We start from the raw sequence: 26,582 nt of genomic DNA on the forward strand, positions 1-26,582 counted from the left end.
AGACACATATACAAATCTATGAATAATACAAATGTGCAAATATGGGGCAAGTGGCTCTAGGGTAGATGCTAGAAATATCAAGACCCCATGATAAAACTTGTTCATAACTGAAGATGGGACATTAAGCATCTAACAAATCAACTACATGATGCTCCAAAGTTCACATAACTTCAAATTTATAACTTAATCAGTTCAATGAGACGATAATGAGTCTGAATACTATCGGAGCATCCCAAACGATTACACGCGAAATCTTTCTCCCTTTCTTCGTTTTCTCCTTGTTCTGTGCTGGTTTCAATGACTTCTTCTTCTTCTTGTTGTTTTTTTTTTTTTTTTTAATTATTATTTTTTTGGGTCAGATGGCTTCCATGACTTCAACGCGTATCATATGACATGTGAAGGAAAATGAAGGCGGGCTGAGTTGGGCCATCACTATGACATCTGCAGATCGAGACCTCTTAGAAGATGTGGAGCCACGTGCTAGGTCCTTCGTATCGGCAGATTTAAACTCAACATCCTTAGAGAAGAAAAGACAAACTATCAAATTAATTTTTGTTTCACAAACGAGAGTACCTTTCAGTTGCCAAAACAACAAGAAAGAGAAGGAGGAGGAGAAGAAGAGAAGCCACCTCATAACTACAATCTTCCATGGTTAAAAAGAGAGCCGTATCTATTATTTACTTGCCTAGAAAGAAAAGAAGAAGAAGAAGAAGAAGAAAAGCCACCTCATAACTACAATCTTCCATGGTTAAAAAGAGTGCCATATCTATTATTTACTTGCTTTTTAAGTAAAGTCCACGCCCCCTCACAAATCTTCTAGTACAAGGAACCCAGTCCCGTGAAACGCGCCGGCGTTGCTGCTTTTCCATCTCGAATATATTCAGTGCACCTTGCGTCAATATAAGTTCGTTTGCGCAATTGAGAATTGACACGTCACAGCCACCGTCTCTCCGGCCACCGTAGAATCCACCGTCTCCATCTTCGACACCCACCTCCCCCACCACCGTGGCGTCAATATGTTATTGGCTCAGAGTGGGAAAAAGAATGCACGCCGCGTCAATGCTCGCGTTTTCTCGCTGCCGGCCATTCCACCCTCCTCGCCCTGTTATCGTCTCGCGCAACTTCGGGGCACGGGTTAAAGAGATGGAGCTTCGAGGAAGCTTCCGCCTCTCCTTCCTCGCCGCCCCCTCCCTCCTTCCTCCTCCATCCGCTTTGTTTAATGTGTACCAGAAGTCGGAACAAAGTCAAAAGCTTGCTCCCCTCTGCTTTTCGCGGGGATATATACAATTGCACGCACGCATCCAAACCAAAGCGGTGGTGGAGAGGTGTGGTGGCTTTCTGAAAAAGTGTATCAGGAATCGCGGCATATGGAGCACACAAGGCTTCCTCTCACCGACGATCCTCCTCCTTCCTCCATGGACGTCTTCGGTGACGACGACGACAACGACTCCTCCTCCGCTCCCTCATGGCGTCTCCGCCTCACCGAGTTCCGCCTCCCTCCCCGCGACCCCCACGAGCCCCACTCTCGCTTCTCCTGCCGCCGCCTATTCTCTGCTCCGAGTATGTATCTATTTCCCTCTACGGCGCTTTTGACATTTTCGCTGATTGATGGAAATTGACGAGCTGCGTCCTGTATATATCATTCTCTGTCAACTTCTCTTGCGAAAGCGCCACCATGTCTGTGACCGGCCTGCTTCTACTTGGTCCGTGATTTTGTGTGTATGTAGGGTTGACTTTTTGGGCTTGGTCCGCCTTGGTAGCTTACCACTGTGGTGATTGGAACCGAAAATAACACGTACTTTCATCGCTTCACGTGTTTGGCCTGTTGTCTTGCTTCTATTCGCTTATTTTCGGTGGGGTGGAATCGGTTCATTTCTTAGCTACGCTGAGTACGAAGTCGCTTTGGAGCTTCTCTCTCTTCTTCTTTTTTTCCCCTGGTTATATTCTTCCAGCCAGAGGTGTCACTGTCAATCCCCACAAACACAGATCGGAAGTCAGCGAAGTCTGACTTGTTGCTTCTTTAGACCGTCCGCATCCATCCCGGCGCATCCTCTCAACTTAGCTTTCTGCAAAACCCCACAAAATTGTTCGATACAGGGGAAGTCATCCTGTAAGCGTCATGTAAGCGAAATGGAAATTGGGTATGGAGCTTTAAAATGTTTGAGTGACATGTGATGGTTACTCTCACCCGTGGTCAAAATCAGGTCATACTGTTGGAGAGTCAAGTCATATCATAGAATGTTATTGTACTTTCCACCTCACGGGCAGCTGTTTTGATTTAAGTGCGAACCTTCTTTCTTTGGGTTGTCAGTGCTTAGATTGTATTCTATAATTTCAATTCAGGGAAACAGCGCAAGCTAGCAGAATATTACAAGAAACAGGAAAGCCTCTTTGAAGGGTACAATGAGATGGAATCCATGACTGAGTCAGAGGGTTTTCCTGGAAGCCTCACTGAGGTAGATTCTCTATAGGTCACATCTTCTTACATTTCAGTAGTTGCAGACCTTAGTATTGTGAATTCTTACTCCTAGAAAAAGGAGATTCTTTAGTATATCGAAATGCTTCTCCACTTGGTAGCTCTCAAAGCAAGAGAAACAGTCGTGGAGATCTTTCACAACTTCTGTTTAAATTGGAGACTAAACATGAGTTTATGATATTATATTTCAAGTTTTCTAAGAAGAAATTGTTTCTAATGAATGAACTGCATTTTGTCAGGATGAAATGAAGCAGCTCGTAAAGAGTGAAAGATTTGCAATCCATATTTCGAACTTAGCAAATATTGTGCTTTTCATAGCAAAGGTCTACGCTTCTGTTGAGAGCAGATCACTGGCGGTTATCGCATCAACCTTGGATTCTTTCTTAGATCTACTATCGGGTTTTATTTTGTGGTTCACGGCAAATTCAATGAGGAACCCAAACCATTATCGTTACCCCATTGGTAAGAGGCGGATGCAACCAGTGGTATGTTCCCCTGCTTCCTTGGATATAAAATTTGTTGTTGATTCATGGGTAAACATTCTAATTGAATCTGACTTTTCTTTGCTCCTACTAAATTTCACTAGCCTAGCCTAGTTTTATGACTATAACTTGATTCTTCTGTCCTGCCTTCTTTTCTGTTTGTTACGTAGCTTGATTTACAATGGCATCCTCATTATTTGATAGCTTCAGCTAGCTAAATTTATGTGAGACTTCAAAAATAAAAGACGAGCCACTTACTGTGATAATGCATGGCTCTGTTGAAGTACATCTCCAAATTATAGTCAATTTCCCTTTGCCTCAACAGTTAGCTCACTGAAGAAGGCGGCGTCAGATATAGCTTTGTATAAAGGAGAAACCAGTCGAAAGGAAAAATAAGACCATGTCTTTTTTAGATACTAGGAGCTAATGACCCCAGTATTACCACTACAAATTCTAAAATATCTAGATCAGAATAATGTATTGATGTAATCGATCTTTGTGATTAAGCTACAAGTCTAATGGTATTGACGGCTTGAAAATGCAGGGTATTATTGTATTTGCTTCAGTAATGGCAACTCTTGGCTTGCAAATACTGTTGGAGTCTTTTCGAGATCTTCTCTCCAAGGCAAGTGATCTTTCTGTTGCTTGCTTTGTCGTGTCACTTGCAAACATATTCATACAGAGGCTGGCATAGTCTTGTTTACAGAGCAGTTTGAATGGGAGGACTAGGTTTTCTATTGAGTTAACAATAATGGAAAGAAGGCTTTGAGTCTCCTCTTCGGACTTGGATATCCTAGTCTTACTTTACTATTAGAACTTACATTAAGAGGATATGAACTTTTTTCTTTTGATAACCACCGGCCGTGGTGGCTCTGTTGTGTAGGCTTCTGCCTTTGAAGGGAAAGGCTAGGTGTTCGAAGCCCCTGCAACGCAAGTTGCAGGAAGGCTGGCAGACCATTAGGTGTATTACGTGTGGCGCCCTAGTGGTGGGTCCTGGGCTAGCGTCACCTGGGGGTTTACGTGGCGACTGTCGGCCAAAGCGGTTCTTCCAAAAAAAAAAAAAAAAAAAAAACTTTTTTCTTCTGATTGATGTTGCTGCATCACAGAATGACCTATTGGTTCACTCGGTTTGGCTGCCACCTTGCCAGTAACCATTGTTTTAAGCTGGCGAACTTAAGATGCAGTTACTAAAGCTTAGACTTCATCCCATCCGTCCAGTTCACTTATCTTATGCCATTATTTTTCAATCAAATCTACATGCAGTCACACTCAAAGACTGATCGTGGGAAGGAGAAGTGGATAATTGGGATTATGGTTTCTGTTACAGCGGTGAAGTTTGCCTTGATGGTCTATTGTCGAAGATTCAAGAATGAAATTGTCAGAGCCTATGCTCAAGATCATTTTTTTGATGTTATAACTAATTCTGTCGGTCTGGTGGCGGTTGTCCTATCTATCCGCTACTATTGGTGGATAGATCCAGTTGGAGCTATAATAGTAAGTTCATCTCGAGCAATCCTACTTTTAGTTTTTCAATTGTGTGTTTCTGACTATTATAGAATTACTATCCCTCTCCATCCTATCAATGGGTTTATGTTGGGCACAACTTTTCTAAGCCAAAATATTACATACTCTGCAGATAGCATTATATACCATAACCACGTGGGCAAGAACGGTGATTGAGAATGTACGGTCGCTTATTGGAAGAACGGCCCCCCCTGAATTTATAGCAAAGTTAACATATCTCATTTGGAACCACCATGAAGAGATCAAGCACATTGACACGGTGAGAGCTTACACTTTTGGTTCACATTACTTCGTGGAGGTGGACATAGTGTTGCCTCAAGACATGCTCTTGAACCAAGCCCACAATATCGGGGAAAAACTTCAGGAGAAGCTGGAGCAATTGCCTGAAGTTGAGCGAGCTTTCGTCCATATTGATTTTGAGTTTAGTCACAGGCCTGAGCACAAGAATAAAGTATGAGCTAGATGATCATAGCTGACCATTTAGAGGTAGACGACCATATCTGAGCGTTGGGAGGAGAAGCCCATTCAAAAGCATTTTATACCGACTGACATGTGCTGTAAGATTAATTTTTGGCTAAAATAATGTTATTATTAGTAGAGCTACTTTGGAAAAAATGCGCCCCCTTTGAATGGAATTGTAATAATGAGGAGAAGATCCTTTTCCCAGTGGACGATGCCATTTTTAAGTGAAATGAAACCGCTATGTTTGGTGGCCTCTCCTTCTACATGAACATAAAGAAAGCATATAAGGCATATCCGAGGATCAAACTGCATGAGCTTCGTAAGTAAAATGCAGGGCTCGAGTTTTTTCTTTTGCTACCACATTAATGCTAATTACAAATGTGTTGTCAAAGGAACTTCCTGCTTCTCTGAAGAATCAATCTGGCATGGTTTTTCATTAGGTGAGCAGGATCTACGGACGTGATTAAGTTGCCAATGCCCTACTTCATATTTGTCCGTCATATGCTTTGTTATATGAATACGTAGATGTATACAGATCTATTAACAATATAAATGCTGTCTCTAGGAAAGATGCTAGAAATATCATAAGTCTGTGACAAAACTTGTTCATAATTGAAGATGGGATATTCAGAGAGTAACAGATCAACTACTTCGTTGATGAGTCTCACTCATTTCAATACCCAACATTCATGTGTCACAGGTCGGTTGAACACGATTGATCAAACAGATCACCGCGCGGCCTTAGGATTTGTGATCCCAAGTCAGCCTACTCACTCACACGCACCACACAAGGGTTGGCTGCACAAGGGGTGAATGTATTTCACTATGAATGAGCTGAGCTCAAATGAGGGGGAGGGACCCCTTTTATACAAGTTCGGGTCAATTCTCGGCCGTGGATCGTCCCTCCGATCCAACGGCTGTGTTTGAACAATGGCCATCATTACAAATCAACTCAGCAAGCCGCTCAAGGGCTGCAAGCCTTGGGAAACAGCCATAGGCCAGGCGCAAGTCAGAAGCAAGATCAGGGGCAGCATGGACGTGTCAGGGCCAGCATGGGCGAGCATGGCTGTTTGACACGGAGCAGGTGAACCACTCCTGGCTTGTGTAAGGGCTGGCCGAGGATTGATCAGGAGCTGCTTGCTGGTTGTGCACGGATCATTCCCTACATTGTGCACGGGCGAATCAGGCACGGATCGCAGATCGTGCAAGGGCCGATTGGTGGATCGGTCAGGGATCAATCAAGGGTCGATCGGGGACTGATCAGTGATCGATCAGGGATCGATCATGGACTGATGCGGGATCGGTTAGGGACTAGTTGGGACAGGGATCGATCAGGGCGTTCCCAGCAATGCCCTGGTGCGTGACATGGCCGCGCACGGATGGTCTTGGGCATGCACCGTCCGTGCTCGGCCGTGTCACATGCATCAACTTCTACTTTTCTGGCCATCAAATTAGCTTGGCAAAATAATATGACCAAATCCCTCTCATTCACCACACCCAAATGCAGAGCCGAACCTCGTTTCTGAAACTCTGAAGGTCATTCGTTTCTTTTTCTTCATTGATGCTCTGCACTACCAAAAAACAAACTGCAGGAGATGTATTTCGCAGGTTTCCTCCCTTTCGTTGAGACGTATGCCAGGAACATTGTGGTTTGCTATTCCATTATTAACTGCTATAGGTCACGACTCTCCTGAAGGTCAACTACTAAGAGAAAAGTGGTGGATTACTTAGCTCGGACGCTTCGAAGCCCAATCACAACTTTGATCCTCAATTCAATTGTGCAATTCAAATCATTTTGGAGCTGCCACAACCTATTATGGATCAAATAGGAATCCAAGTAAAGCACGTGAGTCTGTTTTATTTTCGTGAACAAGAGAATCGTGAGTTTAGGAACTTGACATTAGATTAATCTAACATCATTTCAATACAATTTTTTTCTCTTTTTATGAATGCGTTTGTCATTCAATCTTCATCATTTTCATCATCCTAAATTGCTAACATGTGAAAATAATCATAAGATAAACACCCAATAATCAAAGTAGTAAATAAATTAACCGCCCCAGTGACACATCAACCATGCCCCTTCCCTTTCTCCGATCATCAAGCCCTCCCGATCACTTTCTTTGTCTTTCATCCCCCTGAACAGCCCGTTCTTTTGAATTTAAAAAAGAAAACGGGTGAACATGTTTCCCCTTTGAAGTGGCGAAGGCCTAATGCCTGAAGTAAGCAAAAAGATAGGTGAAGGTTACGAAGTAAGTCGGCTGGTTAAGGAAAGCTCAGATTATGAAATCGCTTAGCTGTTAAATTAATTAAATTAATGAAGTTCCCATTTCAGGTTTCGGTGACTCTTCCTTCTCTTCTCTTTGGAGTGTGTTCAAGCTTATGAATTTGAGCCGAGGCCAAATAAACGCACTTAGAATCATTGGTGAGATAGAATTAACTTACCACAATAGGTATTTGATTACAAATATAATAAAGAAGATCTTCAAGCCTACCTCGAAAGAGTCAATTGCCCATTCCCCATAGTTTTGGATTCCGTTGTCCCTTTGCGCTTTGATTAGGCCCACCTGCTGCTTCATGCAATAGCACGCTTCAAAGCAAATGAGCTTCACCAGCTATACATGCAATAGCACGCTCCGAAGCAAACGAGCTTCACCAGCTGTAGCCTTATGAACTAGTCAAGTAGCTTCTTTCCGGCAAAGCTTACCAATCCTACACTCCTTTCTCCTATTCTCTGTCAAGTGGAGCCTTTCAGACATCGACAAACCAAAAAGATTCTGTCTCTCATAAGGAGTCCTAAACAAATCTACCGTTTTGGACGTACTCAAGGGCTTGGCTTGCCCAAAGGAGCCGCTTCTTACACTTTTCCAATAGCTTAGTACTCAACAAGGGAAGAGGGATAGCACTGAGCAACTGGCAAAGTGAATTAGTCGTTTGATTTCAAGTTCCACAGTAGGATAAGGAAAAATTAAGGAACTTGAAATGCATCGAGCAACCCTAAGGAAAGCCAAATCATTGATCCCCAAGATGGGAGCCTTGTAAACTATCAGTCAGAACATAACGATGCAATGATATAATCTGGCCTACATGTGATGTATACAACTTTTATGATTATGTATGGAACCTAATCTAATCTTTTTGGTTTTTTCTTCCTTTAATTACCATGACAAATTCAAAATTATCTCTTAATATACCACATGGCCGAAACTCTACATGCATGCATAACTTGAATTACCAGATGAAATGCATGATGAATAACATGAATTAATCCTATCATGCAACAATTAACTAGACATAACCTAAACGAGACATTAAACTAATTTCTTTTGTGGTTCTTTTTCTTTGATTAATGAATGCAAAATTAATCCCTTGAAAGAGTACGTGGACAAGACTCTGCATGTTAAGCCAACATTCATGAAATTAAACTAATTCACAGGAAAAATATGATGAGAATCGCAAAAGTTGCTGAGGCGACTGATACAAACCTGTGGTGATTTTGGTAGAAGTTGTTGAGCTGGTAGTATCCATAAATAGGACGCTTCATATGCTTGGGCACCTGATGAAAAAACAAAGTGGAGGAGAGATCCCCTGTTATAATTATGGTTAATGGATCATAATAGCTAACAAATTAAGATACGTCTTTTCTATTCACGTATCTATTGAATTTATGAATTTCCTAAATTCATCTATCTTTTAATTCATATATTTATTGAGTTTACGAATATCTTGAATTCACGTGTCTCTGGATTCATGAATTTTTTGGATTCACGTATCTCTTGATTCATGAATTTCTTGGACACATGCATCTATTTAATTCATGTATCTCTTCTGTATATGACTCTATAAATAGATAAGAGCATAGAACTTCATGAGACGGTTTTCGATAGTACAATTCGAGACAATGATTCCAAAAGAGATTTGAAATACTACTATACTCTTCTGATTTTTTTGGATGTACTGGTTCAATTAAACAGTTCGACTGAGTCCTGTTTGCATAGTGTTAATCCAAACAGATTTGAGGTGTTGTATTTTGGGAGACATAGTTCATGAATCTGCGGAATACCATTGGTAGGAACTAATCGCCTTAAGGAGATTCGGATATCCGTACCCCACCTCCAATTTTATGTTATTTTTCCAGTAATATCTTATTTTATTCTTCTTCAAGATTTGTAAGTTTACATAAAAATAAAGATATTATAAAGCTGTTACCGTCTTCTTTACATTGATGTTCTGATTAACAGTTTGCTTTCTCTAGATTATATTCCAACACCCCCTGAGTTTCACATAATCGGTGTGATCTTCTTTCAACTAATAGTGGACAGTTGGAGGGTTATTCAAGTTTTAAGTGCAACTAATGCATTATTAAGTCCAGAAAAAACTTACTCTTGACATCCTGTTGCAGGTTTTGTCCCCAGGTATCTGTATGTTCTGGACTCTATCGGTTCTATTGGATGCTGGTAAGCACTCAATGTCGTACTGATCAATCATCTCGACAGCCTAAAAAATAAGGATATATATATATAAACTACTGCACATTATCATAATGATGAAAGCAACCAGCCTCGGGATTAAGCTTACATCACGGGAAGCAAACAAAGAGGCAAGTCCAATTGGAAGGAAAACAATGCTAACCAGCATGAATGCTGAAATCACCTGCACAAAAAATGGGAGACTTCAGTATTTTTATCAGGAATTGGCAAATGGTTACGAGATGTACATATTTTAGACTTGGTTATCTTTGAGGGTGCGTTCTTCGATGGAAGGACAACTATGTCGTCATTTTGTTCTTGTTAAAGTCAGGGTGTGACAATACCTTGTCGATTTGGGGGTAAAATGTACAGCACAAAATGGTTGGTCATTCACTCTTTCAAATGGGGTAAACATTTCTTCTTTTTCTCTCCTTCAGCAAATGTTCATTTAGAATCTTTCAGAACAAATTACTGTAATATAGAAACATTCGACCGCGAATATACATTCCCAGGTCTGTTTTAGTTGTAGGATTGCCTCATGGATTCTCGAATTGAAGGAATTGATCTGGTTTTATCCTACATAAGCAAATTTTGCTACCCAAAATATTTTCTTGACGGAGGCGAAATAACCCGAAAATGAAAAGAGAAAACCCCTAACCAACTTGCAGTTAAAGGGGGCCATCACTATGGGGTGGTCACCTTCACAATGACTATTGCTACAACTTAGAAAGGACCGACACTCTCTGAAAGTTTTCGAGTTGTGTCGGACACTCCGACATATGTTCGATACTTTCGGACATTCTCTAACACTTAGTCAATACGTGTTGGAAAATCCAACACTTGATCAATTGTCTTGATACTCTCCGGCACTCGAGTCAAAAATACGAAATGTGAGTTTTTGACACGTGATTTCAATACATGATATCAATTTTTAAAAATTTCAATAAATGATAGGTTAAAATGTATATATGTGAAAAAATAATAATAATAATAAATAAAGGAAGAAGAAAAGCCTAATCTTCTCTTCTTTTCGACTCTCACTTTTTTTGATACATAATTCACCCTCCAATGTTTTTTTTTTTTTTCCTTTTCTCTACGACACGTCGACATGTGAGTCAAGAATGTGAATTGTTTTTTTTTTCTTTCAATTTTTATGGATATTGGAATGGAGTAGAATTTGTCAAATTAAAACAATAAATGATACTAATAAATTATGGATTAATGTTTTTAGTATAAACTTATTCTAAACTTTTTACTATTATTATTTATTTATTTGTGAATTTGAATCAAATTAACGTAAAAATGATAACTTATTATGTATATATAATACATTTAATATATAACGTATTCTAACGTGTCAGAACTCTTTGTTTTTTGAGAAATGACGTGTTAATGTGTCTGTTCTGTTGTGTCGCGTGTCGCATATCGGTATCAATACTAGTTAGGCTACAACTACGGCAAAGGGTGACCAGAGATGTTCACGACCCCAATGGCAAATGAAGATAGAGAATCCCTTTACTTATGTTTTTGTTGATTTTGTTATCTTATCCGGTCGGGTAAAATTATCTTCTCCCTATAGTCCGAACAACTCATCTGAGTTCTCATTCAAATCCAGATTATGCCGATCTATCCAATCCGGCTCCTCGAACGTGCCCGCCCTTATTGTTTAATGAGCAAGGATTTCATTTGCCTAAGTAAACAACGGGGAGGAAACTCCTAGAGTCCTTTACCAAGGGCAGTCCATAGCTGAAATCTATATGATGAAGAACATCATCTCATCAGCAGTGGTATTAAGATCACCAACGTTGTGCATCTTCATCTTTCAATGGTTTCCATGCAAAGTATAATAAGGGTGCATTTGGTAATTGTTCTACTCTCTAAAATAATTTCTACTTAGATTTTTTTTTTTTTTTTTTTCTGATTCTATTCCTTAAACGAATTTTTAAGCATTTGAAGGCATTTGGTACGATCCTTAAATTCTTTTGTGACTTAAAATTTCTTTTAATTTTTTAATAATTTTATTAAATTTTTCTATTTTTCTTCTTCTTCTTCCTTTAGCCAGTCACCAGCTAAGACCAAGGCCTATGACTGGCTAAAGGAGGAAGAATAAAAAAAAAAAAGAAAAGAAAATAGATAAAAAGAAACAACTTTGATTTTAGAATTATTCTTGAGAACAAAAAGTGACTTTTTCCCACTTTTTAGTTCTGTTTCAAATCTATTATTGGAAATAAAAAAATACCAAAATAGATTATTTTTTGAAGAATAAAAGAATAAAATTAAATATTATTTAACATGTTATCAAATAAATCCTATGTAAAAGTAGTCCACATCAAATTGGGGTCTCATTTATCAAGAAGTTGTAGGTTTTCATTGAGTCGAGTCCGTGCTCGTCTAAAGAAGGCCCCCTGATGAAGGAACCTCCCCCTTGGACAAGACCCTCAAATGATTCGCGTGCTTCTTATCTTGTTACTTTTACCACTTGGTTTCGACACGGGACATAATAGATTAGGGCGGCCCATAAGGAGAAGGGATGACGATGTCGTAAAGGTGACTTCTTATATTTTATTGCCTCTCACCGCCAGGTGGTTGATTGAGAAATGTGCCATGATTTGCTTTCAGATCCTAAGCCTTTTGTGCGATTCGAGTTGTCGTTTTCCCGGGGCAAGTGGATTGGTTGGGATTCCGAAATGGGACTATCGTACACGGAATAATGCTTAGTTTATTTGAGCTATAATTAGGTAAGTTAAGTGACGAAGTCGGGGAGCGTGGAAGATAAGGTTAGGTGTCTTACACTCAGATGTCACGCTCCTAAAAGCACTCACGACTCCTCTTATTCGTTCTTTTGCCGTCACCGGATAGAGAAAGGAGACCATTTCTTCACGAACGCCTCGTGTGATATTGAGGCAATGCCATGGCTGTTGTAGTTATTAATGAGAGATTTTTATGGGGTCATATAACCAATTATTCTAAAAATATAAATTGTCAAATGGAGGTATAGTTTAATATTTATGAGATAACTATCGATTTTGGAAGTTTAAGCTATTAGATCACTCTAACAGCTCAAATGTCGTTTCATTCTGAACTTTTTGCTAGGAACGCCATTTGGGGGAAGGTGGAGTGCTTTTGCGATGGAGAAGCGAGAGGAAGCTTTGTCCTCTCCTTTTTCGCTGCCCACCCCAATTTGTTTAAGGAACAAATTCAAAAAAGCTTGGCTGTTTTGCTTTTGTGGGGTTTTGCCCCGTTTGGCAACACAGTCCCTGCTCTCTCCCTCTCTCCTTTTGGACTTTGCTCATATCATCATCAGCAGAAGAAAGTACTATTACTCTTCTGAAGTTGCATAAGTTGGGTGAAATCTCGAGGTCGTGTGAGAACAAAAGCGTGCACAACGTATCGATGCTGCGACGTGAGATGAAAGCGTAACTACTATCTAAACCGGAAAGAGAATCGGGTGCCATCCCAAGTTTGGCTCCAGAGTCAACTTATTATTTGGGTGGGACAAAAGGGGGATTTCTATTTACGGAACAGCTTGGTCGACTCAGTAATTACATTTGGGAGATGTGCTCCTTGGAACGAGAAGGACATCTAAGATGTAATATATGATGATGAACAGGATGTACAAATGCAGGAATTGGAAGTTGGCCATTTGTCTGGTGACGGGAGATGCTCGCGAATGCCAGTTTTTTACCAAGTCTCGTTCCTAATATTAGGTACGAAGTTCGTCTAAAATAGTGAGTGAGAGAGAAAGTGGGTTCACCAATACCTTATATTATTAATACTATATTATATTGTATTATATGGTGTCTTTCTTGAGGCCTTCCCAAAATGCAGTAATTTAAACGATACGTGCATGCGTGGGTGGGTGGGTATATAATATAAAGAATGGAAAGGTAGAGATGAGAGCTTGGGCCTCCCATCATCCAAACAGGTCCCCTCCCCGGTGCGTCGTTGTGGCTTGCTTCCTGGAAAACCGACTCCGGAATTACAGATTTTCCTGGCGACAATCATGGAGCAGAACAGCCCCCAACACCTGAGCGTCACCATTGGCGAATCCCGTCGCGAGCTCCTCTCTCCCCTCCCCGACGATCCTCCCCCTTCCTCCATGGACGTCTTCGTCGACGACGACGACGGCTACGACGGCTCCTCCGCTCCCTCATGGCGTCTCAGCCTCACCGAGTTCCACCTCCCTCCCCGCGACCCCCACCGCCGCCGCCCCTCTCTCGCTTCTCCTGCCGCCACCTTCTCCCTGCTCCGAGTATCTCTCTCTCTCTCTCTCTCTCTCTCTCTCTCTCTCCATGCCGCTTTTTCCGTGGAAGTGAAACTGCCTCCGTCGTAGTGTCAAAATCCTGGCATTTCTATTTCCTTGCTTATTCGCCGTTATGTATCTCTGTTGCGTAATCCAAGCATCTCCCGTGTTACACTTCGCACGATCGCCACCCTCCGTGCGATCGCCTCATGCTTCGGCTTCTCTCCATCGAAAGCAGCGACGCCTTCTCTGGAACGCATGCGCCGTCGCTAACTCCATGAAACTACGTTGATACCTTAGACCATGCTTTTGACATTTTCGCTGGTCGACGGAAATTAACATGCCGTATCCTGTCTGCATCATTTTTCTGGCAACTTCTCTTGCAGAAGCGCCACAACGTCTGGGACCGACCTGCTGTTGCTTGGTCCGTGTTTGTATTTATGGGTGAATTTGTGCTTGGTCCGCTGGGCAGTGTTCCACCGTGGTGGGATCCCACAATAACACAGATATTCATTGCCAAGTACTTGGAATTGTTGATTATGACATAGCTTTCGAGCCTTTTTTTCTTTTCTTTTCTTCTAGCCAGCACCCAGCAGTATCAATCAACAGAAACGCGGATGAAAGTTAACGAGGTCTGACTTGTTGCTTCATTAGACCGTCTAAATCCATCGCACCGTGTCCTTTCGACTTAGCTTTCTGTAAAACCTGTCAAAACTGAGCGGTACGAGGAAAGTCATTCCGTAAGCATCATTTTAGTGAAATGGAAATTGAGTATGAAGTTTTAAGATGTTTAGTGGCATGTAATGGCTACTCTCACCCGTGGTCAAATTCAGGTCATAGTGTTGGGGAGTCAAGTTATATTATAGAATGTTATTGTGCTTTCAACATTAGGAGAAACCGTTCAAGTCTGGATCTCCTTATTTTGCTTGTAACTGACTCAGATTGTATTCAATAATTCCAATTCAGGGAAAGAGCGCAAGATAGCAGAATATTACGAGAAACAGGAAAGCCTTCTCGAAGGGTACAATGAGATGGAGGCCATGACTGACTCAGATTGTTTTCCAGGAAGCCTAACTGAGGTAGATTCCATGTAGCTCATATCATCCTACTTTTCGTTAGTTTCAGACCTCCGAGGGGATTGTGCTTTCTTAGCTCTAGGAAAAGCAGATTCTTCGGCATAATGAAATGCTTCTCCACTGGGTAGCTGTTGAAGCAAGAGAGACAATCATTGAGATAATAAACCTGATTTTATGACATTGTACTTCGAGTTTTCTAAGAAGACATCGCTTGTGATCAATTAACTGCAATCTGTCAGGATGAAATGAAGCAGCTCGCAAAGAGTGAAAGATTTGCGGTCCATATTTCAAACATAGCAAACTTGGTGCTTTTCATAGCAAAGGTCTTCGCTTCTGTTGAGAGCAGATCGCTGGCAGTTATCGCCTCAACCTTGGATTCATTCTTAGATCTACTATCAGGTTTTATTTTGTGGTTCACGGCACATGCTATGAGGAAACCAAACCAATATCATTACCCTATTGGTAAGAAGCGGATGCAACCAGTGGTATGTTCCCCTGATTCCTTGGTTAAAAAATTGTCGCGGATCCATGGGGAAACACATGAATCGAATCGACTTTTCTTTTGCTCCCACTTAATTTCGCTAGCCTTGCCTAGACCTATGACTATTAACTATTGTTATGGATTACTTTCTCCCTTACTACTGGAAAAACGAGATGTTCGATTCTGACTGACCATGTAACTTGGTTCTTCTGCCGTGCCTTCTTTTCTCTTTGTTATGTCACTCGATTATGATGGAGTGCTCATTTTTCGATAGCTTTAGCAACCATGATAATGCATGTGTTATCTTTAGATAACAGCTGGCTGCTTAGTTGAATTACAACAACAAATTATACTCAATTTCCCTTTGTCTCTATGATTAGCTCACAAGAGAAGGCAGTGTCAGATATAGTTTGTGTATAGCAGGGCTATTGAAGTACTGTAGGATGAAGCGTGGCACTGATGACGGGAACCAAATTGCCATGCAGACCAGGGGTGACCAAAAAATGACAAGAGTAGACGGTTCTGGTTTGATTTGGCTTCAGGTCGAGATTATGTTGGTGGTGTCTTGAGTGTATCCATTGTTGGGTCCCTGTGGTCCGTTACTTACGAAAACCTGATCAATATGAATTTTAAGTTGTACTTAATCCATCTCTGATATTGATTAACCACGTGAAGTACTTAAGACTAAATAGCATCAGAGCTAAGTGAAATTTGGGATGTTACAGTTCTGGTTTCACAGCGGATTATGGAGAGATTAGGTGGATTAGGATTAGGAAGACAGAGCTGCTTTGGTTTTCGGAGTGATGAGGTGATTCAAGGCTTAGAGAATGTAATAGCCTGTACCCATGAGAATTACTAGGATTTACACAAGTTAATATTAGGTCATTACGATTCTGAGATCAAAGCTAAGTGAAATTTGTGATGTTACATGTGGTGTTGTCTTACAATCCTTCGTTTTAATGTCCAAACACAATAAATCACAGTAATGAGAGAGAGAAGAGGGGAGGGGGGGAGAGAGAGAGAGAGAGAGAGAGAGAGAGAATTATGAACCATACCAAACTATTTTTTTTTTTTCATTGGTTCAACTCAACATCTTCAGTTCTTTTTTTTTTTTTTTTTTGGTAAAGAACATCTCCAATTCATTTGATCAGCACATAAACAAAAAAACTGTTTTGTCTACAAATCAATGAATAAGATGGCCGCAGTTTGACATAGATGCTATTTATATGTCGGATGGGTAAAAATAGTTAAATGAATGCTTGTTATAAGAGAGAAACCAGTCAAAAGGAAAAATAAGACTGTTTTTTTAGGTACCGGGAGTCGATGACCCCAATATTATAAGCAATGAGAAATTGCTTGAAATTTTCTCGATCAGAGTAATATGTGTTGACTAATCAAACTTTCTGATTAAGCTATGAGTGTAATGGTATTGGTGGTTTGAAAATGCAGGGTATCATTGTATTTGCTTCAGTTATGGCAACTCTTGGCTTACAAATCCTGCTGGAGTCTGCTCGAGAAATTCTCTCCAAGGCAAGTAATCTTTATGTTGTTTGCCTTTTCATGTCCCTTTGCAAACAAATTTAAATACAGAGCCTGGGATAGACTAGTTTACAGAGCAGTTAGAACGGGAGGAGTTCTATTCAGCTAATAATAATTGAAGAAGGCTTTGAGTCTTGTCTGGGTACTTGGATATTCTAGTCAGTCTTAAACTTTAAGAACTTACCTTAAGTATATAAACTTCTTCTTCCGAGTTTTCATTTGGATACTCCTAGAAATTTCCGGAAAAAAAAATGTTTTTGCATCACAGATGACCTTCATTCGATTTTACTACCACTTCCCAATAAATCAAATGTTTTAAACACGCAGACTTAAGATACACTTACTAAAGTTTAGACTGTCATCTCACTCCTCCAGTTCACTCATTTTATCCCCCATCTTATCCCATTATATTTCAATCAAATCTACATGCAGTCACGCCCAGATACTGATCATGAGAAGGAGAAGTGGATGATTGGGATTATGGTTTCTGTTACAGTAGTGAAGTTTGCCCTTATGATTTATTGCCGAAGATTCAAGAATGAAATCGTCAGAGCATATGCTCAAGATCATTTCTTTGATGTTGTAACTAATTCTGTCGGTCTGGCGGCGGCTGTCCTAGCCATCCAATACTACTGGTGGATAGATCCAGTTGGAGCTATAATAGTAAGTTCATCTCGAGCAGTCCTACTTTGAGTTTTTCCATCGTGTGTTTCTGAGAGTTATAGATTTACTGTTACCCTCCATCCTAACCATATATTTATGTTAGTGCACAACTTCTCTCAGCCAAATTATGACGTACTCTGCAGATAGCAATATATACCATAAGCACGTGGGCAAGAACGGTGATCGAGAATGTATGGTTGCTTATCGGAAGAACGGCCCCACCTGAATTTATAGCGAAGTTAACATATCTCATTTGGAACCACCATGAAGAGATCAAGCACATTGACACGGTGAGAGCTTACACTTTTGGTTCTCATTACTTCGTGGAGGTGGACATAGTATTACCTGAAGACATGCTCTTGAACCAAGCCCACAATATTGGGGAAATGCTTCAAGAGAAGCTGGAGCGATTGCCCGAAGTTGAGCGAGCTTTCGTCCATATTGATTTTGAGTTTACTCATACGCCTGAGCACAAGAATAAAGTATGAGGCGGATGATCACATCTGACCATCTAGAATCAGGCGGCTACTCCCTCGTCTTATTCCGTTTTATGCAAATGCTTTTACTACAAAAGCATTTTGTCCTCACTGATACGTGTTGAAGATCAGTGTTTGGTTGAAACGATGTCCTTATTATTAGTAGGAACTACTTTTGAAATGGTGCGCCATTTCATTTTGTTCTTTCATTGTGAGGACTGAACTATTGGAGAGAGATGCTTGAAATCTTCGTTTGTCACGTGGGAGGAAGTTATTGGCTTTTTAAGACCTTAGGTTTTTTCCTCGAGGTAAGCATTCTTCCCCCACACTAGCGCTTCCATGTAATAAAATTTTTCTGGATACGGAAAGCCCCGTTCCTATCGAAGCATCCTAGGTTGGAAATGTCAAAAGGGTTGACCCCTTCGGTGGTGGTGCAAACGGTCCTGTGTTGGGGGTAGGTCGCTAGCGAGAATGAACCTCGTACCAAATTCGAATGGAAATTATGGAATTGTAAAATGAGGAAGAAGATTCTCTGCATACTCGACGATGCCATTCTTCCGTGAAATGCTGACTGCTTTGTATGGTGGCATCTCCTTTGATGAACATGAAGAAAGCATATTAGACATATTTGATGATTGAACTGCAAGTGTCTCCTTAGTAAAACGAACGGCGTAAGTTCTTCCTAAGGCTACCACATTACTACCGATCACAGAAGGCATCGTTAACGTAGCTTGCCGCTCCACCAGGATAATCTGACCACTTCTCTGAAGAATCAGTCCAAGCAAAGTTTTTCTTCAGGTAAATAGCTTAGGCAACGTTTAATTCCAGATCTAGTATCTACAGACGTGGACAAAGTCGCCAAAGCCGCACTTCGGTCCTTTTGCGCACCAACATCATATGTTTCCACTCCATACACCTGGAGGTGTATGCAGATCCATCAATAATGTAAATGTGCAAATATCGCGCCAGTGTCTCTGAGAAAGATGCTAACCAAGACTCCGTGACAAAACTAGTTGAAATTAGAAGACGGGGACAATTCAGCATCTGACAAATCAACTACTTCGATAATGAGATTCAATTTAATACCCAACAGCTATTCATGAATATCCACTTTTCTGGCCATCAAAATTGACTCAGCAAAATAGTATATTGACTAAATCCCTCTCCCATGCACCACACCCGAATGTATAGTCGGACCTCCTTTCTGAAACTCTCACGGTCTCTTGTTTCTTTCTCTTAATTAAAGCTTCGCATTGGCCAACAAAAATCTACAGCTGATGTACTTCGTAGCTTCCTCCCTTCAGTTCAGCATTATTCCAATCACTGTACTATGGAAGTCATTAATAAGAGCAAGCCTTTGAATTAGATACAGACCGTCTAGCTGTTATACAAAGATCTAACATTTCATATTCAACTGCTTTTCAACCACAATAACAAGTAAATAAAAAAATAGATTACTTAAAAGATTTTTGATACACAAAACTACATAAAAAGCCATGAAGCATCAAACCACAAGCCATCAACAAGTCCACTTGATTGCTTATTGCCAGGATGGGTTCCGGTTCCAAGACAAGTACGAGGGATCTCCCAGTTGCCTGGTTGAAAAGAGGTGTTAGTGAGTTTGTATCATGTAATAGCAGTTATCAAACATTTTTACATAAAAATTAAGGTGCAAGCATTCAACAGGCAAGAATGTCCTTCATGCTAGAGCACGCAGCAACTCAGACGCCCAATCATATTCCAACTCAAGTAAAATTTTGCAAGGCAGCTCCTACTCTTTTTCTGTGACTATAATCTAAATATTTTCTGCTAGATTTTCCATTTAAAAAGTGATCAGCTCAGTGAGAAAAACGAAGGCATGGTGAACTACCCAGACGAAGCTGAAGACCTCACCTTGGCTTCACAAGGTATACAATGGTGAAAGCCATGGCCAAGAAAAAGCACAATCCACCCACAGTCAGGTAAGCAATGCCAAGAAAATCGTTCTTTCCTCCAAGCCAGCTGGTGGTGGAAAGCACAAGCTTCTTTTTTCCATTAAAACTGTATGTGTTGTAGTTATTCCCCAGTGTCACATTTATCACTTGATTCTCCTCTAGATCTTGCTCTATCTTCCCATATAATTTCCTGAAAGTAGGAAGAGCTGCAGTTCTCATCCATACAATGAGGTCCTCCTGCTCACTCAACTACAAACCAGACAAACTCAACAAGTTAAAATATCTAGCAATTTTTACTGGGAAATGTAAAGGACTTCCTTTGCTTATTATGATGCAATGACGTTCAATTGCTTTCATTGTGAAAAATATAGTCAGAAGTTTCGCAATATTTTCAGTAATAGATAGATGCTCAAGCAAAACATGATCTAAGACTAACTACAACAGTGCAATTTACAATTCTCGAGTCGTGAGATTCTAGCCAGGCTTACCGGAATGGATGAATCAAGTTTTGCTCCGCCTATTAGACCTCCACTTTGAAAATTCTTCGGGTACACATCTTTACCAAATTTATGTTCCCTATCACTCTTCCATGAGATACCCTTCTTATTCACATTTAATGGCGCATTGTTGATCGAGAAACCATAGGTGTCGTTGAATAAGCTCCAGGCTATGAGACCACAGGGAACAATAGAGCCATTGGATGTACTATCTTCCGGTTTACAGTCGCTGACCTCATCTGCGCTGCTATTATCCCTTAACTGTTGGTCACTTCGACTCTTCACGTACCTGAAATTAAACAAAGCCATCACAGTTAATGCAATAAAATATGGCCAAAGACATCTGCTCTCTTGTTTATCGTATTGTGAGGAGTGGACATCATTGCTACCATACCAACTCCCTTTTTCCGATGCTACCATACCAATTGCCCATGGAAATACAATCAAATAATGGGTAAATCCCATTGGGATCACGTGAGATTGTAAAACCAACAGTTTTTCCTGACATGAAATGCATGTTGGTTCCCTTGCTTTAAAGCCATCCATTATGGTTTTCCTAAAAAGCATTACTAAAGGCAGACCAAGACATCATGAAGTGGAATTCCAATCATAAAATGGAAAACATCTCCTTTTATCAAGCATTAGTTACAAAGTATACATGCGAAGATTGGAAAATGCAGCGGCTCAGTCCATATTATCTCATGCTACTCAAAATACGAAAATAAAAGGCATGGATCAGACCAAATATCCAAAATACCATGTGGCAGGAGAGAATAAGTGCATCTATATCCAAAAAGCTACCGGAGACACAACATCTCCATGTTTATTAGCGCCAGGGTCTGACTGAGTTAGATAAAACTAACCATTGATTTCAGATACTCCTTCACACGAAAAATATGCTGAGAATGCAAAGGTTACCAAGGCGACTGATACAAACCTGCGATGATTTTGGTAGAAGTTATCCAGCTGGTAGTATACGTAAATAGGTTGCTTCATTCGCTTAGGCACCTGAAGACAAAGCAAAAAGTGAAGGGGAGATAATCCTCAGTTTCACAGTGTCAGTTTGATCTTCTCTTAAAAGCATGGAGAGTGAGATGGTTATTCCGGTTCTATGTGCAACTACTGAATCATTTTATCAAGAAAAGCTTACTGTTAATGTCCTGATGCAAGATGGTCTGGGCCCAGGGGTCTGTATGTACTGGAGTTCCTTCGATCTATTGGCTACTGGTATGCACTCATGGTCGTACCGATCAATTATCTCGACAACCTAAAAGATATCAATAAATGTATAAACAGCTGCACATCATAACAACAGAGAAAGCAACTACCCTTAGGATCATGCTTACATCACGGGAAGCAAACAAAGAGGCAACTCCAATGGGAATGAAAACAATGCTAACCAGCATGAATGCTGAAATCACCTGCACAAGGAAGGGGAGACTTGAGTAATTTTACCACTAATCCAATAATCGAGGAGGTACTGGGAATGGGCCAAAAGGTAACGAGGTCTCACCCATCTAGGTGTGAGGATTGGCTTGCAAGCAGGAAGCTCCTGTTGGGTGAACTTTGAGTCTGAGAGGCCAGAAGGGAATTGAAAGCAACAAATTTTTATTTCAGAAAAGGAGTCAGGGCAATTACAGACATTCCAAAGAGGTCGGCCAGTTTAATCACACGCCGAGATCAGCAGCAATCACCTCATTGCATTGACTTGCCAAAATCGGAAGGACAAGGCATAAACTGAAGACTAGCTTACAAGATAGATTATTTATCTCGGTAGAGTATCGTTCGCGCACTTAAACAATCAAATCCAACTAATCAGGATTGTCCTATCAGTGAGCATGTTTTGCTGTTCTCCTCCACATAAGCCGAGAGTAGAGAAGCTCACACAAGCAAGAGAAGGACCCAAAAACGCAAGACAACCACAATCAAAATACACGGATAAATCGATCAAACCACGATCGCAGCTCAACAAGAGACACAACAAACAAAGAGTGATCAGACGACTCCGTGAACTTGTACATGCAAATCCCCCAGAGATTGAAAAGAAATAGGGGGAAAGGGATTGCACGGTTAATAACCGATCATCTAGGAAGGAGATGATCAACGGATAGAATCGAGAGCGAATCGTAGCCGGAGACCCCAAGCTGGTGAGAGAAATCGGAAGGGACGAGGGAGGGAGGGAGGAGGGGGAAAGAGGGAACGTACACTTGGGACGCTTGGAATTCCTGCGGACGGCAGAAGCCTCGGCGGATCCAGGGGCGCCGGAGCTGGACGGCACCGCGGTAGAACTCATCGGAGAGGAGCGACCGAAAATCCACAGAGGAGGAGACGGAGATTGCGAAGTCGGAGATCGAGAAGGATCGTATAAAAACCCTAAGATCTAGAGAGAGAGAGAGAGGATGGAGGTGAGGTTGCAGTTGGTGTATTTGACTTTTTGTGGGGATAATTGGGGGAGGAAGGAGGAAGTGAAGGAGGAAGGAGGAGGAGGTTTCCCTACACCTCGTTATAGCATCGACCACCGGCCGCCCTCGGACATTGTCTTCTCGCTCTCTCTCTCTCGTCTAGAAGGTCAGCCACGAAGGTGAAGCCTGAGAAAATTCATCCGATCGATCGACTTGGATTTTTCATTGAAGTGAATAAAATAAAGGAAGGTCCCACAAAAGACGTAGACCACCCCCGCGTACACGGTTGGACCCGGTCTGATTCCCCATCTCTCGTCTGTTGGGACTTTCCACGCGCCAACTACTTTTCTTTCCCTCGACCTGGAAAAAATACCCCAATTAGCTGAAAGCAAAAACACATTTCTTTTTTATTTGAGAGACGTGCTTGATGTGAATATTACTTTATTTGCCTTCACATGTCAACAAAGAATATGCCGCTCTCCTGAAATAAACGAAAATCAACTCTTCCTTTCCAGACCCCTACCGTATAATAGCTGCCCCACGTTTCTTTCATTCATTGGCTGTATATTCTGTATGATTTTTATTTTATTTTTTTGATTGATGCACGAGAGAGAGAGAGAGATTTTGCTTGTCATCCTCCTACATTTTAGTCAGTCGACAGATAAGGCGATTTCTTTTGTTCTAGAATCTGTTGAGTTCAACAATGCAAGGCCTGCGACTACGAGTTCACGCCATATGGTGCTAAAACATATCCTAGACTGTTGCGACTGTTGCAGAGTGCATCGGTCTGGGGTATCCATGATTAAGAAGAAACGCGAGTAAATTTTGCTAGCAAACAACGGTCTGAATCCGCGACGGGTTCATGTGGTGACCTGGGGAGGAGATGCAAGCATTCCCCGGTATCGCATCTGCCTGTCAGGGAGGGAAAACGTTTTCCATCTAATGAAATGGGGCACCGTTCCTGATGTAGGCTTGTCTGAGCCACGGAAAGCAGCAGGTAATTCGTTATTAGTTTTTCCTCAGCAAACGTGCGTGGCACCCCCCATACGTCTGCGTGTCATCAAAGGTGAACAGGAACAACACTTCAATTTACCACAATCTCTCTTCAATTTCTTTCTTACAGCCCATCGAGTCATCAGACAAACTGATTAAGATAAAAACAACACGAGCACTCCACAAACTCTTCCAAGCAAATATAAATTATTCATGATCCCTTGAAAAGAAAAAACACATCCAGATTAGCAAATAAAGGGAGCATCCACATGGTGGTCGCTGCAGTAGAGGCCAGGGCGCTGGGTGAAGCCCTGGCTCTTCAGCATCTCCCTTGCCCTCATGACAAGATCCTGATTGGTGATTGCACCATCTGTCTCGGCAATCAGGGTCTGGAGGGCATTGCTGAGAGCCCCATATGCTTCGCGGGCATTTCCTGAAGGGCTGGCATCAGCTGAAGTTTGATCGGTCTGGCAACCGCTGATCAGAAGACCACCTTCTGGAAAAGAACGCTTTGTTGTCCCAGCATAAACTTCTTGATTGCTTCCTACTTCTACCTCCATGGCAGGTTTTGCATACCCCTCATCACTGTCTTCCAGCTTCTGCTTGAGAAAATCCTGTGCCAGGCTCCCGACCATGCCCATAAACCCACCTCCGCCTTCCCCATCTCCATGTCCATGTTGGAGTTTGTTCAATATGACTTTCATGAACTTCTTCACCTTAGGACTTGCATCGTCACCAAAGATATCAAAAAGGGCTGGCCTCAACTTACCTACATCGATGTCATCTTTACCCGTCTTCTGCTTAAGTATCTCTATTAGAGTAGAAAGTGGCAACGATCTACTCTTCACATAGCCTCTGTCACCATAAGCGCTTTCCACCTCTTGCTCCTCCTCTTCACCATGATGCCGATGGTGACGGAGTGCCGAAGGGATATGAATCCCCCGAGACTCGAGTTTATCTTGCATGGTCTGCTTCAGGAAGCTTGTGAATCCAGAACCAGAGTCTGATGAGCCATCCTCTTGATTCCTAGTGCTCTCGCCGATCTGCTCCTTAGCTTGCTCAATAAGACCACCGCTGTGGCAGGAGTCGGACACAATTGTGAGGCGGCAACCTTCAGGGACTTGGTCGACAAACTCCCTGAAATCATCATCTGTTGTGCAATACTGGCGAGTCAGCCTTTGTGACTAGGATCGAATGGACTTCACAAATTATGACTAAGAACACGATACGTGTGAAAGGATGGACAAATGAAATCACAAGACTCAGGAACTAATATCAAGCTGTCTTCACAAGGTGCCATCTCAAGATCAAATCAGAAACCTGGCCGACAGCCAATGTCATGGAGAGAAAAATTCAAAAGCATTCTAGCCTAGAGCCAAATACGAAATTAAACAATCGCAGGGTCGAACTAAGTAACTAAAAGGCAATGATGATATATGCCACATACTATGTAGCAATAAAGCTGCAGATATTGATCCACGAGAGATGATGTTAATTACATTACATGTCGTTTTGCAACGATAGAAGTATCTGGGCAGCTCGCGAGTTCACAGGGGGGCACGGAGAAGTACAACTTCTCTCTTCTCTATATCAGAACCAGCTCATTCTATCCATAGGGATCAGACTAGACAAGGATGAGCGACTTCGTCCGCACAGTTGACATTGAAAACAACGGATCGCACAAAAACTGAGCGAGCTTTACCCACAGGGTCCAACAAATCTTGTGCTGCTATGTCAGAGATTCGGTTCACATAAATCGATCCAAGCATATTGAAATTGGTCAGATGAATGAACTTCTGGATCCTCGATCGCAGAGGATCCACTTGCACAGGGATCGGATGAGAAAAAAAAAAAAAGGTGAAAAAACACGCTCGATTCGGTTCCGATCGGATAATTCCCACTCCGTAAAAGGAAAAAAAAAGAAGAGGAGATCGATCCCCATATCTTCCCTCCTCGGATGACCTGTTCGGTAGCCGAGTAGAATAGCTAGAGAGGCCAAGCAAATTGGAGGCGATCGACGTAAAAGAGAGGGAGGGAGGAGGAGGAGGAGGGTACCGACCGGTGATGAGATTCATGTCGCAAGGGACGATGCACTCGTCGTAGCCGGTGTCGTCCTCCTCGCCGGTCTCGGCGGGGAGGCGGGTGCCGTGGCCGCTGTAGTGGACGAAGAGGAAGTCGCCGGGCTGGGCGGAGCGGACGAGGTCGGCGAGGGCGCGGCGGATGTTCTTGCCGGTGGGCTGGACGTAGGAGTCGTCGACGTCGATGAGGAGGGTGATGTCGTCCTCGGAGAAGCCGTAGCGCTCGACGAGGCAGCGGTGCATCCGCTTGACGTCGTTGATGCAGCCCTTGAGCTCGGCCTTGGTGCCCGGGTAGTTGCACCCGATCAGCACCGCTTTCCTCGCCATTCTCACGCTCCGGTTCCTCGCGTGCGCGTGCTTGCGATCGAGAGGTGGATCTGGAACTCCCGTTCAGGATCGGAAAGATGGATGGGGAGACAAGGGTTCGCGCATTAATGAGGGACCCGCTGCTGTGAAGAATTCCGATGGATTATGGCGTCCCCGCGGTGAGTGCGTGTCCGCGTGTGGGTGGTGCGGGGGAGTGTTGACTGTCGGCAAACGAGAAAGGAGGGGAGCGGAAACGATAAAGTGGGGATGGATGATGATGGGCTTTTCTCTCTTCTCTCTCTGGTGATTACCACAGGGACGTGCTGCCCTGTCACAATTCCTCACTGAATTTTGCTAAAATCGCCTTTTTCCCGAATTATTCATGAAAAAATAAAAAAATTTATAATATTAATTAAGAAGAACAAGAGGAATGATAGGACGCCGGGGGAATCGTCCTCGCGCATTTCGGATCGTTCGTTGA

The 26,582-nt window shown here is 42.0% G+C and overlaps 4 protein-coding genes across 6 annotated transcripts; 2 read left to right on the forward strand and 2 right to left on the reverse strand.

Annotated features, from left to right (window-relative positions):
* Positions 1-959: 959 nt before the first annotated feature.
* On the forward strand, positions 960-5,197 carry LOC104451036 (metal tolerance protein 9). Of its 2 annotated transcripts, none has more exons than XM_010065786.3 (6): positions 960-1,560; positions 2,344-2,456; positions 2,716-2,961; positions 3,503-3,583; positions 4,222-4,452; positions 4,595-5,197. In XM_010065786.3, exons 1-6 carry the CDS (start codon positions 1,368-1,370, stop codon positions 4,937-4,939), a joined length of 1,209 nt encoding a protein of 402 aa, XP_010064088.1. In that variant the 5' UTR covers positions 960-1,367; the 3' UTR covers positions 4,940-5,197. The 2 variants fall into 2 exon arrangements, with proteins under 2 accessions (XP_010064088.1, XP_039171371.1); XM_039315437.1 differs by lacking the exon at positions 960-1,560 and adding an exon at positions 1,813-2,141.
* A 7,793-nt stretch (positions 5,198-12,990) lies between these two features.
* LOC104451035 (metal tolerance protein 10) lies at positions 12,991-18,249 on the forward strand. Of its 2 annotated transcripts, none has more exons than XM_039315438.1 (6): positions 12,991-13,120; positions 14,623-14,735; positions 14,972-15,217; positions 16,663-16,743; positions 17,185-17,415; positions 17,559-18,249. In XM_039315438.1, the coding sequence occupies exons 1-6, from the start codon at positions 13,033-13,035 to the stop codon at positions 17,901-17,903; spliced, it is 1,104 nt and encodes a 367-aa protein (XP_039171372.1). In that variant the 5' UTR covers positions 12,991-13,032; the 3' UTR covers positions 17,904-18,249. The 2 variants fall into 2 exon arrangements, with proteins under 2 accessions (XP_039171372.1, XP_010064087.2); XM_010065785.3 differs by lacking the exon at positions 12,991-13,120 and adding an exon at positions 13,296-13,665.
* A 922-nt stretch (positions 18,250-19,171) lies between these two features.
* LOC104451039 (ALA-interacting subunit 3) lies at positions 19,172-22,937 on the reverse strand. The gene is made up of 8 exons (XM_010065789.3): positions 22,528-22,937; positions 21,836-21,894; positions 21,669-21,743; positions 21,473-21,589; positions 21,260-21,330; positions 20,314-20,611; positions 19,785-20,074; positions 19,172-19,486 (listed from the first exon to the last, which is right to left on the reverse strand). Exons 1-8 carry the CDS (start codon positions 22,613-22,615, stop codon positions 19,432-19,434), a joined length of 1,053 nt encoding a protein of 350 aa, XP_010064091.2. The 5' UTR covers positions 22,616-22,937; the 3' UTR covers positions 19,172-19,431.
* An 854-nt stretch (positions 22,938-23,791) lies between these two features.
* Positions 23,792-26,376, reverse strand: LOC104451040 (metacaspase-4). The gene is made up of 2 exons (XM_010065790.3): positions 25,777-26,376; positions 23,792-24,867 (listed from the first exon to the last, which is right to left on the reverse strand). Exons 1-2 carry the CDS (start codon positions 26,120-26,122, stop codon positions 23,963-23,965), a joined length of 1,251 nt encoding a protein of 416 aa, XP_010064092.1. The 5' UTR covers positions 26,123-26,376; the 3' UTR covers positions 23,792-23,962.
* Between the last annotated feature and the right edge of the window lie 206 nt (positions 26,377-26,582).

This window comes from Eucalyptus grandis, chromosome 6, assembly GCF_016545825.1.
Source record: "Eucalyptus grandis isolate ANBG69807.140 chromosome 6, ASM1654582v1, whole genome shotgun sequence".
NCBI lineage: Eukaryota > Viridiplantae > Streptophyta > Magnoliopsida > Myrtales > Myrtaceae > Eucalyptus > Eucalyptus grandis.